A 14,242-nucleotide genomic window follows, 5' to 3' on the forward strand; every position below is an offset into this window, starting at 1 on the left:
GCCACAATTCCAGCATCTCGGTTTCAGGAAAAACATCAATAGTATCCCTGGCTGTTAATTTTAGAGCTCTCCAAGGACACAGCCTGATTGTGCTCTCAGACAGAGGAGGCGTCGGAACGCGCTTCCCCTGGGACAAATCCCAGCACATCCAAGCACTGAACAAAGGAAAAACTTCACTGAGGAGGCTCCCGATCCTTCCCCCTCCCCACCTGAGGGCACCACATCCTACCATGCTTTTTGCAGATTTTTAAAGGGAATTCTCTGAAAAATCTGCACTGGTGGAACTGCTGGGTGGGGCAGGAGACACGACTCCTGCAATGAAGGATGAGGAAAGCACAGGAGATGAACCTGCTGGTGCAGCCCCAGGGATGCCCTTTGCTCTCCTCTGCACCATATCAGGCCAACATCAGTTTTTACCCATGGACTGGGCAGTCTGAACTTTCACATTTTTACTCTCTTCCTCCCTCTCTGATTGATTCTAACCCCAGTTTGACCCAGGATATTACGGAAAGAGCTCCTTCCTGAGACATCCCCACTGCAACGGCACCGAGGGGGATTCTCTTTACTCATCTAAACTACTCTTGAGGTGGTTTTGCCTGAGAACTTCAACATTTTCCTTTCTCAGCTTCCCCATCAGCTGGTCATCAGGAAAACCAACCTTTGGCCATGACATCCCTGTGCAGTAGAACCTGCCCTGTGTCAGGACAGTGGCCTGGGACCCAAATGGGGCAGTGCTGAGGGATTCAAACCACCCTTCACTGAAGGACAGCAGTGCTCCCGAACACTGGGAGGCTGGTGGAAGCCTACTGGAACCTCCTAGTGGAAGGTGTCCCTGCCCATGACAGGGGGCTGGAATGAGATGTCTTTAAGGTCCCTTCCAACCCAAACCACTCTGGGATTCTATAATTCTCTGAGTCACTAAATTAGGCAAAACCAAAGACAACTGAAGAGCTTTAACAGGGAACAGACTGAACCCTGTTGTCTAAAGGATGCTGAGGAATATCCAAGTTCCTCCCCAAAACTCTGCCCTGGATCCTGTGGGACAACGAGGAAGCAACATCTCTAGAACACAGTTCCAAGAGAGCAACATTCCCATTAAATCTGGGGAAAGCAGGATCACGGGCCCCTCTTACCTCCGTCTCCGCCTCCGTCACCTCCTCAGTGGCTTGGGTCCGGTCTTTTGGTTTCTTCCAGGTCTTTGGTGCAGTTACAGCTGTTTGGGCTGCAATGGAATTGTGCATCTGTCACAACACTAAATTACACAGAGCTACACTGGCCCTGTGGGATGTTCTTCCCTCTCGTGGGCTGGTCTGAGGAGCAGGAAAACGAAGCAGTCGCAGGATTCAGCCTGGCTTAACCACTTTTGGTTTCAGTGCAGTAACAACAATCATCAGAATGGCAGTAAAACACAGGAATTGTTTTCCAAGTTGCTCATTCAAGCTCAAACTGGCACTTGGAGTAGCAAGGAGGTCACTGCCAACAGCATAAAGATCACGCAGGGCAAAAGAGAACCTTGAGAAAGTCAAGTTTTTTTGGAAAGATCAGGTACTGGCTGGGAGGGGAGGTTGTTCTCAACATATTTTTCTCAAGAATTATTACAAGAATTATAACATCATTATAATATCAACCATAAACAGGCCCAAATTTCCAGTATCTCATCCAAAAGGACAACTCCTCCAATTCTGCATCCCTGCTCTGAGCTGGATTTATATTTCAATTTATAAGCAGGTTCACAACTCCACCATTAATTATCTCCCTGCCTGACTGAGTCAAAGAAAACACCACAGAATATTCCCAAAATCAGCAGTGATTTACTCCAATCGTTTTTCCCCCCAAAGGGAAAAGAAACCACACAATATATTAAGGAGACAAACCCATTAATCCAATCTGCTCCTAATTTGCAGCAAGTGCTCCCAGCCCAGATTCAGATCCCAGGCACACACACACACCCAGTTAACAGAGTGTAAATGGGATTGATTTCGTGACTGAAGTTTACTGCAAACAGATTTCCAGCTCCAGCCTTTGGTTTCCAGCAGATACTCTGGAAAAACCCAGCGTGCACTTCCTTTATCACAATACAATACAATTCTGAAAGGCTCTTCACTGCGGATAAGTAAGAAAGATGAGTAACAGTCAACTGTGCTCCAAAGGGCAAGGAGGAAACAGGATTTGTTGTGTTCCCACTATCCTAAAAGATACATATGAGCCTTGCTGGCTTCTCCAGAGTGTTTCCCTGTTTGGTGGGTGACCGTGGATCTGCAGACTCACTGTGAATTCCCATGGGAATCACCACAGCCAGCACAGCCACCCCAACCCAAAGTGGCATTGATAAAGGATTTTTACCTTCATGCTGAACACCCCAGAAGTGAAGGTTAATTAAAAAAAAAAGTCTTATTTAAATCTTCAAAGATCATCTGGTTGTTCAGAGAGCTGATGGTTCACGAGGAGCTGGAAAAATCTTCTGGGTCTCCAAAGCTCTGAGTCCTGCATGTCCCATCCATTGTAGCTCCCTGTGGAGAGGCTTTACAAGCAGGGCAGAGCCCCAGCACGAATCCTGAATTTCCTGGGGCTCAAAGGAGGGGAGAAGAAGGGCCAAGCAGGCATGGATTGCATGGATTGCAACAGGGCTTTGCCTTACACAACCAGGATCAGCCTTTTGCTGCTCACGGCAGCTCCGGCACCTCGGCAAGGACAGCAGAGCTATTCCCACCATCCTGGGCTGAAACCAGGCTGGGGAACGACCAGGTGGTGATTCCTGGGATTTACCAAAGCATGGATCTAAGTGAGGCTCCACAGTTCCCTCTGTCACAAAAATCTGCTATAATTCAGTGAAAAAGGAGAGTTTTTCAAAAGTCAACCCACTGTTTCCAGGCTGGACATCGACGGCTTCTTTTGTTTGGTGATGCCACTTCAACACTTCCAGGGGATTTCTCCAAGGAGGGGTCACATCTGCACAGTAACAACCTCAACACTGCCACTGCCAAGTGATTTAACTGATTAACCCCCAAAGCTTTTCATCTGACAGAATTTCACTCCTCTCAAGCTCCAACCATGGAAATCATCCACGGTGTAAAACAACATTTCATTTTTAACCGCACAGAACTGAACTCCAGGGTCATGGATTTGGGGCTGGCAAAGGTCCGGGGTGTTTCCTTCCTCAGCTGGCAGGATGTTTAACGTTATTGCTGCTCAAGAATACACTTTTTCCACCTTTTTTTGGCAAAAGAAACCTCTACAGAGGCTGAGACCCTGCCAACAAGTCTTGCCTCAAATCCCAGGACTCCCATCACCCGGTGGTTCCGCAGCCGCAGCAACACAGCCCGTGTGGTGGAGCTGCCCAGGGTGGATCTCCAGAGATCTCTGGAGATGTTGCTCAACTTTTCCCCTCTTAAACTAGCAGACAGCAGGTTTCTTTTCTGCTGTTGAGTTCTCCTTTCTGCTGCAGGAATGGATTTAAAGGAGAATTTACGCTGATCTGCTTAGAAATAAAGGTGAGTTCAGGTGTCAACCCTCCCAAACCCAAAATCCGTCAGGACAACGGCGTCGTCCACCTGAGTGGAGTTTCAGCTCTGAGTTTCACTCCAAAAGCCATAGGGAGATGCAAAGTTATGTGTCCAGCTTGGCTCTTGGCAAGGGAGATCTCCAGACACTTCTGATCTTCCTCTCAGTTTTCCTGTCTCCAAAGTTGAGCACCTTCACATGCACACATAGTTTAATTCCTGCCCAAATGCAGCTCCATTTTTGCAGCATTTACACTTCCAGAGCTTGTTTTTGGTCCATTAGATCATTCCATTCCCTTGGAGAAGGGACACCAGCAAACCCAAGCAACACTCTGAGCTCTTTGTTATCTCTGCTTACAAACACAAGGGAGATAAGGAGTGACAACATGGATATACTTTAGGACTGGAATGAGGAACAAATCCTTATTTCCAGCCCATCCCAGACACCACTCCCAGTGCTAACAGCACCACTGGAGGAATCTGCTCAGCAGGCCCAGAGCTACCTCAGCCCATTTCTCCAGCTGCATCACGTTCCTCCGTGGAACATCTTCCCACAGGAGCTCCCCACCAGCGAGTCCACAGCCCATCCAGTGGGACAGGAGGCCTCTCCTCTCTGATGTGGTGCCAACTGTGAAGCCTAAATTAATACCAGCTCTTGGATTTTCACTTTTTTATCCAATATGCCATGAAAAATCAAAGCAAGGACCCACCACTGCCTTCCAGCTCATGGGAAAGAAAACATATTCCAGTGGCTACGGCAGCAAATCAAGAAAAAGGCGACACCTGATTTATGTTTCTGCCTCTCTGGGTTTGGGTGCTGGAGATGTTTCTCCAAGATATTTCCAATTACTGCCCCAAGTTGCTCGTTACAGCCCCCACAGCTCAGGCACGCCGGGACTCGCTGGCAGCTGGGCTCCTTTATATTGAAATATGTCTCATAAACGAGCTCTGCAAGAAACAGCCCTTTGAATTCCATGGGTAACAAGCTCTTTTGGCTTCCTGTGTTCCAAGGAGTTCTGCCTGGGACAGACACACGTCTCTTATTTCCCCTTTTGCTCCTTGTAAGAGCCAGGAGCTCTGGTAGCACCTTGTCTGCAGAAATTCCACTCCACCAACAACATTCTTCCTGTCTGAAAAGTGCTGGTCCCTCACTGCAGCTGCAGAAAAGCCAGAATTTAATAACAAAACTACGTCCTTGATGACTTTTAGCCAGAGAGATGTTTTGGGTACAGATTGCAGGCAGAGCACCCAGTTCCTCTCTCGATAATAATAATATCTGTATTTTTCTGCTTGCAGTGAAGATGAGTAGGGATTAATTACTTTAAAAGCCACGTGCTCGTGCTCTTTGCAGGTAACAGCTCTGTCCACTCCAGAAAATCATTCCTGAGGAGACAGGAACATGACCTGTGCCCTCGGACAGGGTGAACATGTCCTGTCTAACCCCACACTTGGGGGAATGCTCAGACCAGGAACATGGCCAGCAGCAAGCAACCACCCACCTGGTACAAGGGCCTGCAGTTCTCCATGGTTTAATGCTCCAAACCCCACCAAATCTTCCCCATTCCCACAGGGAAGCAAGACCAGTGATGCTGATGAGCAGGGAACGATGATCCGGTGACTGGCAGACACTGGGACTGAACCACTACAACTTCACTGTGCAGGCCAAGGCAACTGAAGGCGTTCAGAGTGGGTAAAATACAGTGTAAAATACAACAGAAGTGCTCCTATGGAATCCTCTGACCTTGGAAATCTGGGGGAAACCTGATGCCAGTGGAAAAGAAAGAGCAGAGGTTCCCAGATCCCCGAGGCTCAGCTCCGGCCTCTCCCTGCAAACACTGACAGAGTCGTTCTGCTGAGCTGTGAGAAAGAACTGCTGGAGGATGAAGATGTTTAAGAGTGAATATATTTTCTCTCTCTCTCTTTCTCTCCAGAGTTTGATGGAGCAAAAAATCACAGTCTTGTTTCCCTGACCATGGGACTGAAGGTGTGTTCTGGAAAGCACTTGAGGAACAGGCAAATCACTCCATTCATCCCTGAAAAGCTGTTGCCTGCATCCCGAAATATGGGATACACCTATGAGTCTTAGCAGGACTGCCCTGCCAGCTCTGGGAGGAAGGGGATGAAGGTCTTATTCCCAAAATTAGGCAGGCAGGTTATAACTATGGAGAGGACAGGCAGGAGGAACTGCTGCAGCTGTGAGATTATTCCGAGGTCACAGTCCTGTCCCAGTCAGCCCAGCTCAGCTCCCTTCAAAGGCAAAGCAGTGGGATGATGATTTGTGGCTGCTCTGAAATAAAAACACAATTCTGCTGAAAACCCCAAAGCAATATTGCTCCAAGTCACAGAGCTCAGGGCCGCAGCACGTGCTCGAGAGGTTTCCTTTATCCCAGTTTCTATCCCAACTCCAGAGATCATGAAAAAGACTCTTGGCCTTCAGTCCAAAGAAAACACACCACTGTAACTCTTTCTCCCTGCTCCTGAAGTTCAGCAGCTGGATTTTCCAATGTATATGGCAGACAGTTCCTCGTTCCTGCGTTAACAGGCAGCTTCAGATGATGTTATTTCAATCCCTCTTCCTCTCTCCAAGAAAGAACTGGAAAATTATTGCTCAAAAGAGGGCTGGCAGAGAAATGCAATAGTTCGAGATCATTAAATCAGGGGTAAAGCACAGAAAGCCACTTGGAGAGCTTTTTGCTTTCCTTGAAGCCCTGAGCTTTTAATAGAAATCTGAGTTTCAAGTCATCTTTTACATGACTTGAGAACTATTTCTCTCCCTGTTGCCAAAGCCAATGGCTTGGCTAATGTGTGCTGTGGAACCTAATGACATTAGAGCATTAAAATTAATCTTGTGCATAATTAAAAGCCCCAAACACTGTAAGTTAATTTTTTTTTAATTTAAACTCCAGGCCATTACAAAGACAGCAATAACAGCACAAGCTGGAACCTGCCTGAGCAAAACCTTATTTACGGAGTCCCTTTTCTCTCCTTTGTAAGGAAATTAATTTGGGTTATGAAGTAGCTCAGATTGAAAGAACAACAAGTGCCAGAGCAGTGAAATGACCCGAGTAAAATAAAAATAGAAGAAGATTAACAGGAAAAAACCCCCGTGGCTGGTGTAGTGAAGGGATCTTTCTGATCTCCTCTAGATATTGGATTTTATTTAAGATCAGCATATTGACCTACAGCAGCCTCACACAAACATGGAACAGGGCCAACCTCAGCTTTGCATTTCATTTAATCCAGAGCAGAGCCTGGCCTGAGATGTGCTGAGGCCACTCCTCATCTACAAAAGAATAAAATAAAAAAACCCTGTTTTAAATGTTACTTAAAAAAGCCCCAACTAAACAACCAAAACAATCCCTATTTTAAATGCTACTTGAAAAAAAACCAACCAACACATAACCGACAACAAGACCCAAACCACAACTGACTTTTTGTCCCTTTTTGCCCAAACTTTACCAAATTCCAAGGAATTTAAGTAACCCCAGAACACGGTGTAGAAGATGTGACACATGAAATGCTTTAACATCTCTGGGGTGCAGAACAGCCACCATTACACCCCCCAGCAGCAAATACAAGGAGTTGATTGATTTAACTTCTTTTTCATAGTTTCACCTCCAGGAATTCCTGAAAAAAAGCAGTTTTCCATAGAAAACACAGCCAAGAAGACAAGCATGGTCTGTGTCAATCCATGAAATGCCACCCCAGGGATGTCACAGGGCTCAGGCCAAAGGGAATGACCTGGAGAAACAGGCTGGGTTTTAAAAGGCAGCTGCAGAAATTGCAATTTTTAGTGAATTTCAAACTGCAAATCATAAAATTTAAGTTTAAAATTGTAAATTTGTAAACTGTAGAGTTTGCTCAGATGTTCCTTTTGCAGAGGAAAAGCAAAAGCCTCACTAACCAAGGTTGGGCAGGTGAAGGTGTGTGACACTGGTGTGACCCTGGGGTGGGACACTGGTCTGGAACAGTGGTGTGTGACACCATTTGTCCTTTGCCTGGGAGAGCTTTGATGGTCCACTTCATTTCCCCACGTGTGGTAACACTGTGCCATGTTTTTATAGCTGGAAAAGGCCCCACTCCAGGGGTTTTGGGAAATCCCTGGCCCAGGATGTTCATCCCAAGGGCTTCAGGGCCCAAGTGTTTATCAGATTCATAAATCCAGAGCCACAGGTCCTTGAACCAGCCACTCACCTGGGGGAGAACAGCGTTTGTGGCTGCCCCATCCCTGGAAGTGTCCAAGGCCAGGTTGGACAGGGCTTGGAGCAACCTGAGACAGTGGAAGGTGGTGGAACGAGATGAGCTTTAAGGTCCCTTCCAACCCAAACCATTCCATGACTCCATACAAAGCAGTGTCCTCTAAATTCCCCCTCCAACAGCCCTGTGTCACCACAAAAGCCAAACCCTTCTGGCCCACACAAACCCACCCCACCCCAGGACACACATCCGAGCCAGGGGCCTCCTTCAGGAACAACTTGGAGGGTGTTTTATCCCTGCAAACCAAGATCAGCACTTTGCAACAGCAACAGTTACGCAGCACAGCAGGAACTTTTCCAATAGAAACACCTGTTGGAAGAAGAACCCCAGAGGCCCCTTTCCTTCATCCTCCACACCAGCCCACGGTGCCAAGGCTTACCTGGGACAGGACTCTTGCTCGAGTTGACACTCGGAGCCTCCGCGCTCTCCTCCAGCTGCCCATCGGCTTCCGGCTCTTCCTTCTTTTCAGCATCTTTCACCTCTTCGCTAAGAGTAGTTCTTGTGCTCTCCTCTCCTTCTAAATCCCCCTGGACAACAGGGAGGGCACTCGGAGACGGGAGAGGAGGTGGAGAAGGAGTTGTAGTGGGAACAGCAGCAACGGCAACCGGAGGAGACGGAGGCGGCGGGGTGGGAGGTGGGGTGGGAGGAGGAGAGGGAGCATCGGGAGGAGCAGTGGGAGATGATGGCACCACGCTGTCCCCTTCTGCCGGGGGGGCCTCGGGGGGCTCCGGCTCCACAGTCAACGGGGCAGCTTCGGGCTGGGCTCCCTCTGCCCCGCCCTGGGCAGCAGCCCCCGTGTCATTAACGCCGCTGGCCTCGTTAATCAGCTCGTTAATTAGCTCCGCGCCGCCGGGCCCTGGGGAATCTCTACTTGCTACGCTGCTGGGCTCCACACCCCCCTCGGCACTCGGCTCCTCCGCGGGCGAGGGCTCCGCCGGGGCCGGGCAGGGCGTGGCACTGGGCACGGGCACCACGGGCACCGCGGGCATCACGGGCACCACGGGCATCGCCTCCTCCTCCTCCGGGGAGGCCAGTTCGCATTTCTCCTCCGGCTCAGCTGGGGCTTTGCTGGACACGGTGACAGCAGGAGCAGCAGCAGCTGCAGGAGCAGCTGCCACGGGAGCGGCGGGAGCGGCCGGGAGAGGAGATGGAGCGAGAGGAAGTTCTGAGGGGGTTCCCACGGGGGTGGAGGCCTCGGTGGTCTGGCCAGCTTGATCTTTCTTCTCCCCAGCAGGCTCTGGTCTGAGGACTGGAGAAGGTGGTTTTAATACTGGATCTGGTTTTGGCTTCTCTTCTGGGAAAGGAGAATAAAAAGGCAACGTTACAAAGAGCGAGGCAACCCCATGTTCCAGCTCGGTGGCTGAACCCCCTTGGTTCCCATTCCTGCTTCCTGCCAGGAAGCTCCAGGAGACACCAGAGGCACCTGCAGCTCATCTGGCATCTAAAGGAAAAGTCCAGACAGCAAAGCTGGAAATGCAACCCCTGCTATCCTGAGAAGAGAAGGATCTGGGGAGACTCTATGTGGCCTTCCCGTGCCTAAAGGGGGCTTATAAAAGAGAGGGAGAGCGACTTTTTACATGGACAGAGAGTGGCAGGACAAAGGGGAATGGGTTAAACTGATTACATGAGAGGTTAGGAAGAAATGTATCAAAGCAAACCCCAAAATATTGTGCCCAGAGAACAATATTGAGCCCTGAACTGCTGCTGGGATCAGAGAGGGACCCGGCGATCCCGTCCCTGCTGTGCTCCCACAGCTCTGCTGCAGCTCTGGGCTGCTTCCCACTCCTTTGCCACAAATCTTTTAGGATCCTGCAGGAACACTAAACTCCTTCAGGCCACTGTCACACCAGCAAAAATAACTCTGGAAAAGCCAGAGGCACAAACCCTGCTCTTCAGATTAGGAAATCAAAGGCCACAACTGACCCTAAATCATCCAAATTCAGGCAGAACTGAAGAGGTTTGGCTTTTCTTGGGCTCTTCAGCTCTGCTGGATTTCCATTTGGGGCTTATTCAACAACTCAGTTGCAGGGAAAGGGTTTTTGAAGGCGAACAAAAGGATTTTTGAAGAAGAACCAAAGGGTTTTTGAAGGAGAACCCATCTGAAACTGCCTGGAGCATCGAGTCCCACCTTTAGGAATAGCTGGAGCAATAACAAGCTCTTCTTCCAGCTGTCAGCAGCACTACAGAGGAGCAGGGCCAAAGCAGTAGTTTAGCAATTTAATGAGGCACCCAGGGAGAGGGCTTGGGAGGAGGAAAGAGATGGGAGAGAGTGTCCCAACAGCTGAGTTTGGTTCTGGAGGCTCCACAGAAGAAAAAGGACCCGGGAACTGGTTGAGAAAAGAAAACTTGTCACCTCTGCTTCCTGCAAGGTCCTTTGCAGGAACTCAGGGAGCATTCCTGGCATTCACAGCTCGCTATTAACAACTGCCTGAATATTCTCTCCCTGAGTCAAATGAGAATGCTCAAAAAAACAAAAAGGCATTTGAAGTGTCTAGAAAAACATTCTGAGAGATAAAACTCAGCAAAAATGCACAGCTGGGTTTGACACCAGTGCTTTAACTCACTGCCTTCAAACCACACCTTCCCTGGCCACGGCTCCAGGTTGTGTGTGCAATGCTCCAGCAGAAAAGTGATTTGAGGAGGGGGATTTCAAAGAACAAAGGAACAGATTTGGCTAATGAGAAGCAAATCTGAACTTGAACCCCTATCCTGGAGAACAAACTTCCAAGTGCTGGAGAAGAATCTCCCATCCCTGCCAAGTGTGACAGAGTCACGTGAAACGACACAACTGGGGAGGGAAAACACAAACCAACACGATTCATCCCAGCTGGATCAGATCCCTCCTCCTAAATATGCTGAGATCCTTCCTCATGTTATACCTAGGCAGTATTTATGGCAGCTCCAGGCTGTGCAGGAGGAAAGATCAAGAGATATTTTTTTTAAATCTCCACATTAATATAAATTTTGCAGAATTATTCCTTGAGGGTCCTTTCACACACTCAGCAGACAGACCCCCTGGAAAAGCCAGGATTGGGCTGCTGGCTGGTCCTGGTGGCACAGACTGCCCAGAGCTGGGGATGAGGAAGATGTTACTGGATACAGGGATTCCTCTGTGCTCTGTGGTGTTGATCTGACAATAACTGCTGGGCTCGCTGCCATTTTTCCATCTTTTGTTCCGCTGCAAACACTCATGAGGCAGCACCAGTGTCAGCAGAGGGGCTTTGGAGCTTCCCAAACTCCAGGATGTGACATTAGTCTGTTTTCCACAAATCCTGTTGTACATTCTCCACATCTGATACATTGCAGGGTTTGGAAAGAGGTTTAAAACGAGGATAATGCTGCAAACATCCCCCTGAAACTGTGCAAGTGCAGTAAAAGTGGGCAGCTCTGATCCCATGCAGTTATATCCCACTGCAATTCCTGCACAGCCTGGCCTGCAGCCAGGTTCCACATGCCTGGCCTTCGGCTTGACCTGGATTCTCCAGCAGTATCCCTGCCTCCAGCAGCCTGGCTGGTATATCCACACCAGGGGCATCTATAGGAACAGCTTGTCCCTAAATAATGTGATTTTTCAAGGTATTATAGCAGCAATTCCTATACCTGGTCCAGTGGAACATGTCCCTGCTCATGGAAGTGAGCTGGAACGGGATGAACTTTAAGGTCCCTCCAACCCAAAGCACTCTGGGATCCTGTGAAATGCCAAAGGCTTGTCTTTTAAAGAAAAAACCACAAGGATATTAAATGCAATGCAATGCCAAATCCAGCCCTGGGAATGACTTCAGCCCCAAGCCAGCAGCAGGTCCTGGCAGTGAGGGGTGGCAGAGGCCGGGTCTGCCGGCACAGGACGCGGCTCCACGCCCGGAACGAGCCCGTGGGAAGGGGCCAAATGCTGCTCACAGTTACCAACAACTGCACAACCATCCCAGGGTATCACAAAATCAGAGTGAAACCTTGACACCAAACTCCAGTGGAGGCGAAGGAGGGCAGGAGGTGAAGGGCACAGGGGGGAATCTGATCCACAGCAGAGGGGACTTCAGGGAAACAACAATGCTGGTTTTAATAAACACTTCAGTCATGCACTATCTATCCACCTATCACTGGTTTGATTTGGGAAGCAAAACCAGCTCAACATTAAAGTGAAAAACCATTTTGATACCTTGGCATGTGTTTCTGGACAGCTGTGCTGCCCTCAAGTCACCAGCTCAGTTCAAATAATATTAATGGTGTCTATTAATTAATGTCTATGACTGACACCAACCCAGCACTGCTCTGTCCCCCCAGGCCCTGCCCCAGTGCTCTGGGTGTTATTCCAGGGCTCTCCCTGCAGCGCTTACATAAATGTGCTCTTTAGCAATTTTTGGACTGGAACAAATGTTTGACTCTTTCTGGGATGGAACAGAGATAAACACAGGAAAGCTTGGCAGTGTTAAACCCCAGTCAAGTCCTGATCTATATTTAAACCAGCACTGTCAGAGCTCTGTAACTAAATAAACACTTAGTTCCAGCTTGCTCACAGTCCACAGAATCACAGAATATTCCGAGTTGGAAGGGACCTACAAGGATCATCGAGTCCAACTCTTGCCTAAGAAGGGATTAAGTTAAAGAGAGAGAAGAGGGAGAAGACCTGTTTGTCCTGGAGATCCATGTTTTCTAACACAGGGATGAAATACTGTGATGGAAAGTGCTGGATTTTCAGAGATAAAGAGTTCAAGGAGCTCCTGGTCCTGTGGTTCAGTAGTAGGTGGTCCTGTGAGGAGCAGGGAGTTGGACTTGAGGATCCTTACGGGTCCCTCCAGCTGGGGATGTTCTGGGATTCTGTGGCTTTACAGCTCAGCATCAGTTCTCTCCAGAGGGCATTTTAGTGCCTGCATTGTGTTCAGCAGTGCCACCAGCACCCTGGAGTGCTCAGAGGATGGCCCTGGCAGTGAGAGGGACTTGGGAATGTTGGCAGAGGGAACGTGGGCCGGGAAGAGCAGCTGTGCCTGAGCTGGGCAGCAGCAGCAGCAGCAGCAGCAGCCTGTGAGCTGAGCCAGCACAGCCACAGGGGATCCGAGGGACACCAAACCCACCCCCCCTCGGGTGACAGGGACACTGAAGGTTTGCACCAAGATCCAGACAGAGCCACAGCCCCGCTTCCAGTGGGGACCAGACCATCTCCCAAAGGTCCTTTCTCAGCCTTTTCCAATCCATTTCTAGACACTGCAGCAGTGCAGCGATGTCTCACTGGAACAGGGAAAGCCTGATGTCCACACTGGGGCCATAAAGGAGCAACATCTGCAGTCAGTGTTTGATTCTGAGCCACATCAGCCCCAGGGATGCTGCCCTTGGCTCCCCAGCAGTGACCTGCTGCAGTTGGGATCGAGGGGCATCAGAGAGCTTGGCTTCCTCCCTTTTCCTCCCAGAGCTGTGCTGCTGTGGGGCTTAGTTTTTCTCTCCCAGGTGACGAGTGATAGGACAAGAGGAAACGGCCTCAAGCTGTGCCAGGGGAGGTTTGGATTGGATGTTAGGGGAAATTCCTTCATGGGAAGGGTGGTCAGGCACTGGAAGGGGCTGCCCAGAGCAGAATCACCATCCCTGGAGGTGTCCAAAAACCTCGTGGATGTGGCACTTGGGGACGTGGGTTAGGGATGAACACAGCAGGGAATGGTTGGATTTGATGATCTTGGAGGACTTTTCCAACCTAAACGATTCCATGATTCTAAATACTCTGAAATAAAAGGTCTCAGCAGGCTCAAAGTTTAAAGGCAACACTCAGGAGGAGAAGATGGAACTTCCCAACTTTCCCTGCACAGGTGGCTGCAGGTAGAACCCTTGGAGGCTGTGGCACCCTGGATAACCAGGAAGCAAGGAGTGGTGACAGCTCCACATCCCAACACCCAGCCCATTGACAGGATGCTGGACACACATCAGGAATTAAGCTTTGAATGGCTACAAAATTCCAGTGTGGGAAGAGCCCTGGAATGTCCATTGGCTCTCCTGGGACACTCCTCTGAACAGTTTAAAAAAATCTCCCTTCCAATGTATATCCCAGAATATCCTGGGCTGGAAGGGACCCACCAGGATCACCAGGTCCAACTACTGGCCCTGCATAAGACATCCCAAAATCCCACCCTGTCCCTGAGAGCACTGGCCAAGGGATGATTTTTAAGAAACTTTTTCCATCTGTGCCATTTTAACCAAAGTCAGCAAAATTTGCTCTGGGCTTTATGAGCCACTTTGCACATTAATTTTAATTTTTTTTAAATTAATATTGCCCACTGCTGCAGGACAGACACACGAGTAGCTCTGGGGGAGCCACGTGATCCTCTGGTTCTGTGCCATTGCTATGGCTGATCATCCAAATGATCCAAAGCCTCTCTGGCTAAAGCTTTTCACTGAAAACACACTGTTTTCTGGAGGATGGCACAGAGGTGAGAGGAGCTTCACCCTTCTACGTACTTTAAAACAACGTTTAGGACACAGAAGCTGGAAGACAATTATTTTTA

General features: G+C 49.2%; 1 protein-coding gene across 13 annotated transcripts in view; it reads right to left on the reverse strand.

Annotated features, from left to right (window-relative positions):
• EIF4G3 (eukaryotic translation initiation factor 4 gamma 3) overlaps positions 1 to 14,242 on the reverse strand; it is a 144,151-nt gene that overhangs the window by 36,319 nt on the left and 93,590 nt on the right. For all 13 annotated transcript variants that reach the window (XM_027693140.1, XM_027693139.1, XM_027693137.1 and 10 more), the window contains 2 exons: positions 8,137 to 9,051; positions 1,134 to 1,222 (listed from right to left, as the gene is read on the reverse strand). In XM_027693140.1, coding sequence (XP_027548941.1) covers positions 1,134 to 1,222; positions 8,137 to 9,051 — 1,004 coding nt within the window. The remainder of the gene's footprint in view (positions 1 to 1,133; positions 1,223 to 8,136; positions 9,052 to 14,242) is intronic.

The sequence above is a fragment of the Neopelma chrysocephalum genome, unplaced genomic scaffold, assembly GCF_003984885.1.
Source record: "Neopelma chrysocephalum unplaced genomic scaffold, ASM398488v2 Primary Assembly neopelma1_90, whole genome shotgun sequence".
In the NCBI taxonomy this organism is placed as follows: domain Eukaryota; kingdom Metazoa; phylum Chordata; class Aves; order Passeriformes; family Pipridae; genus Neopelma; species Neopelma chrysocephalum.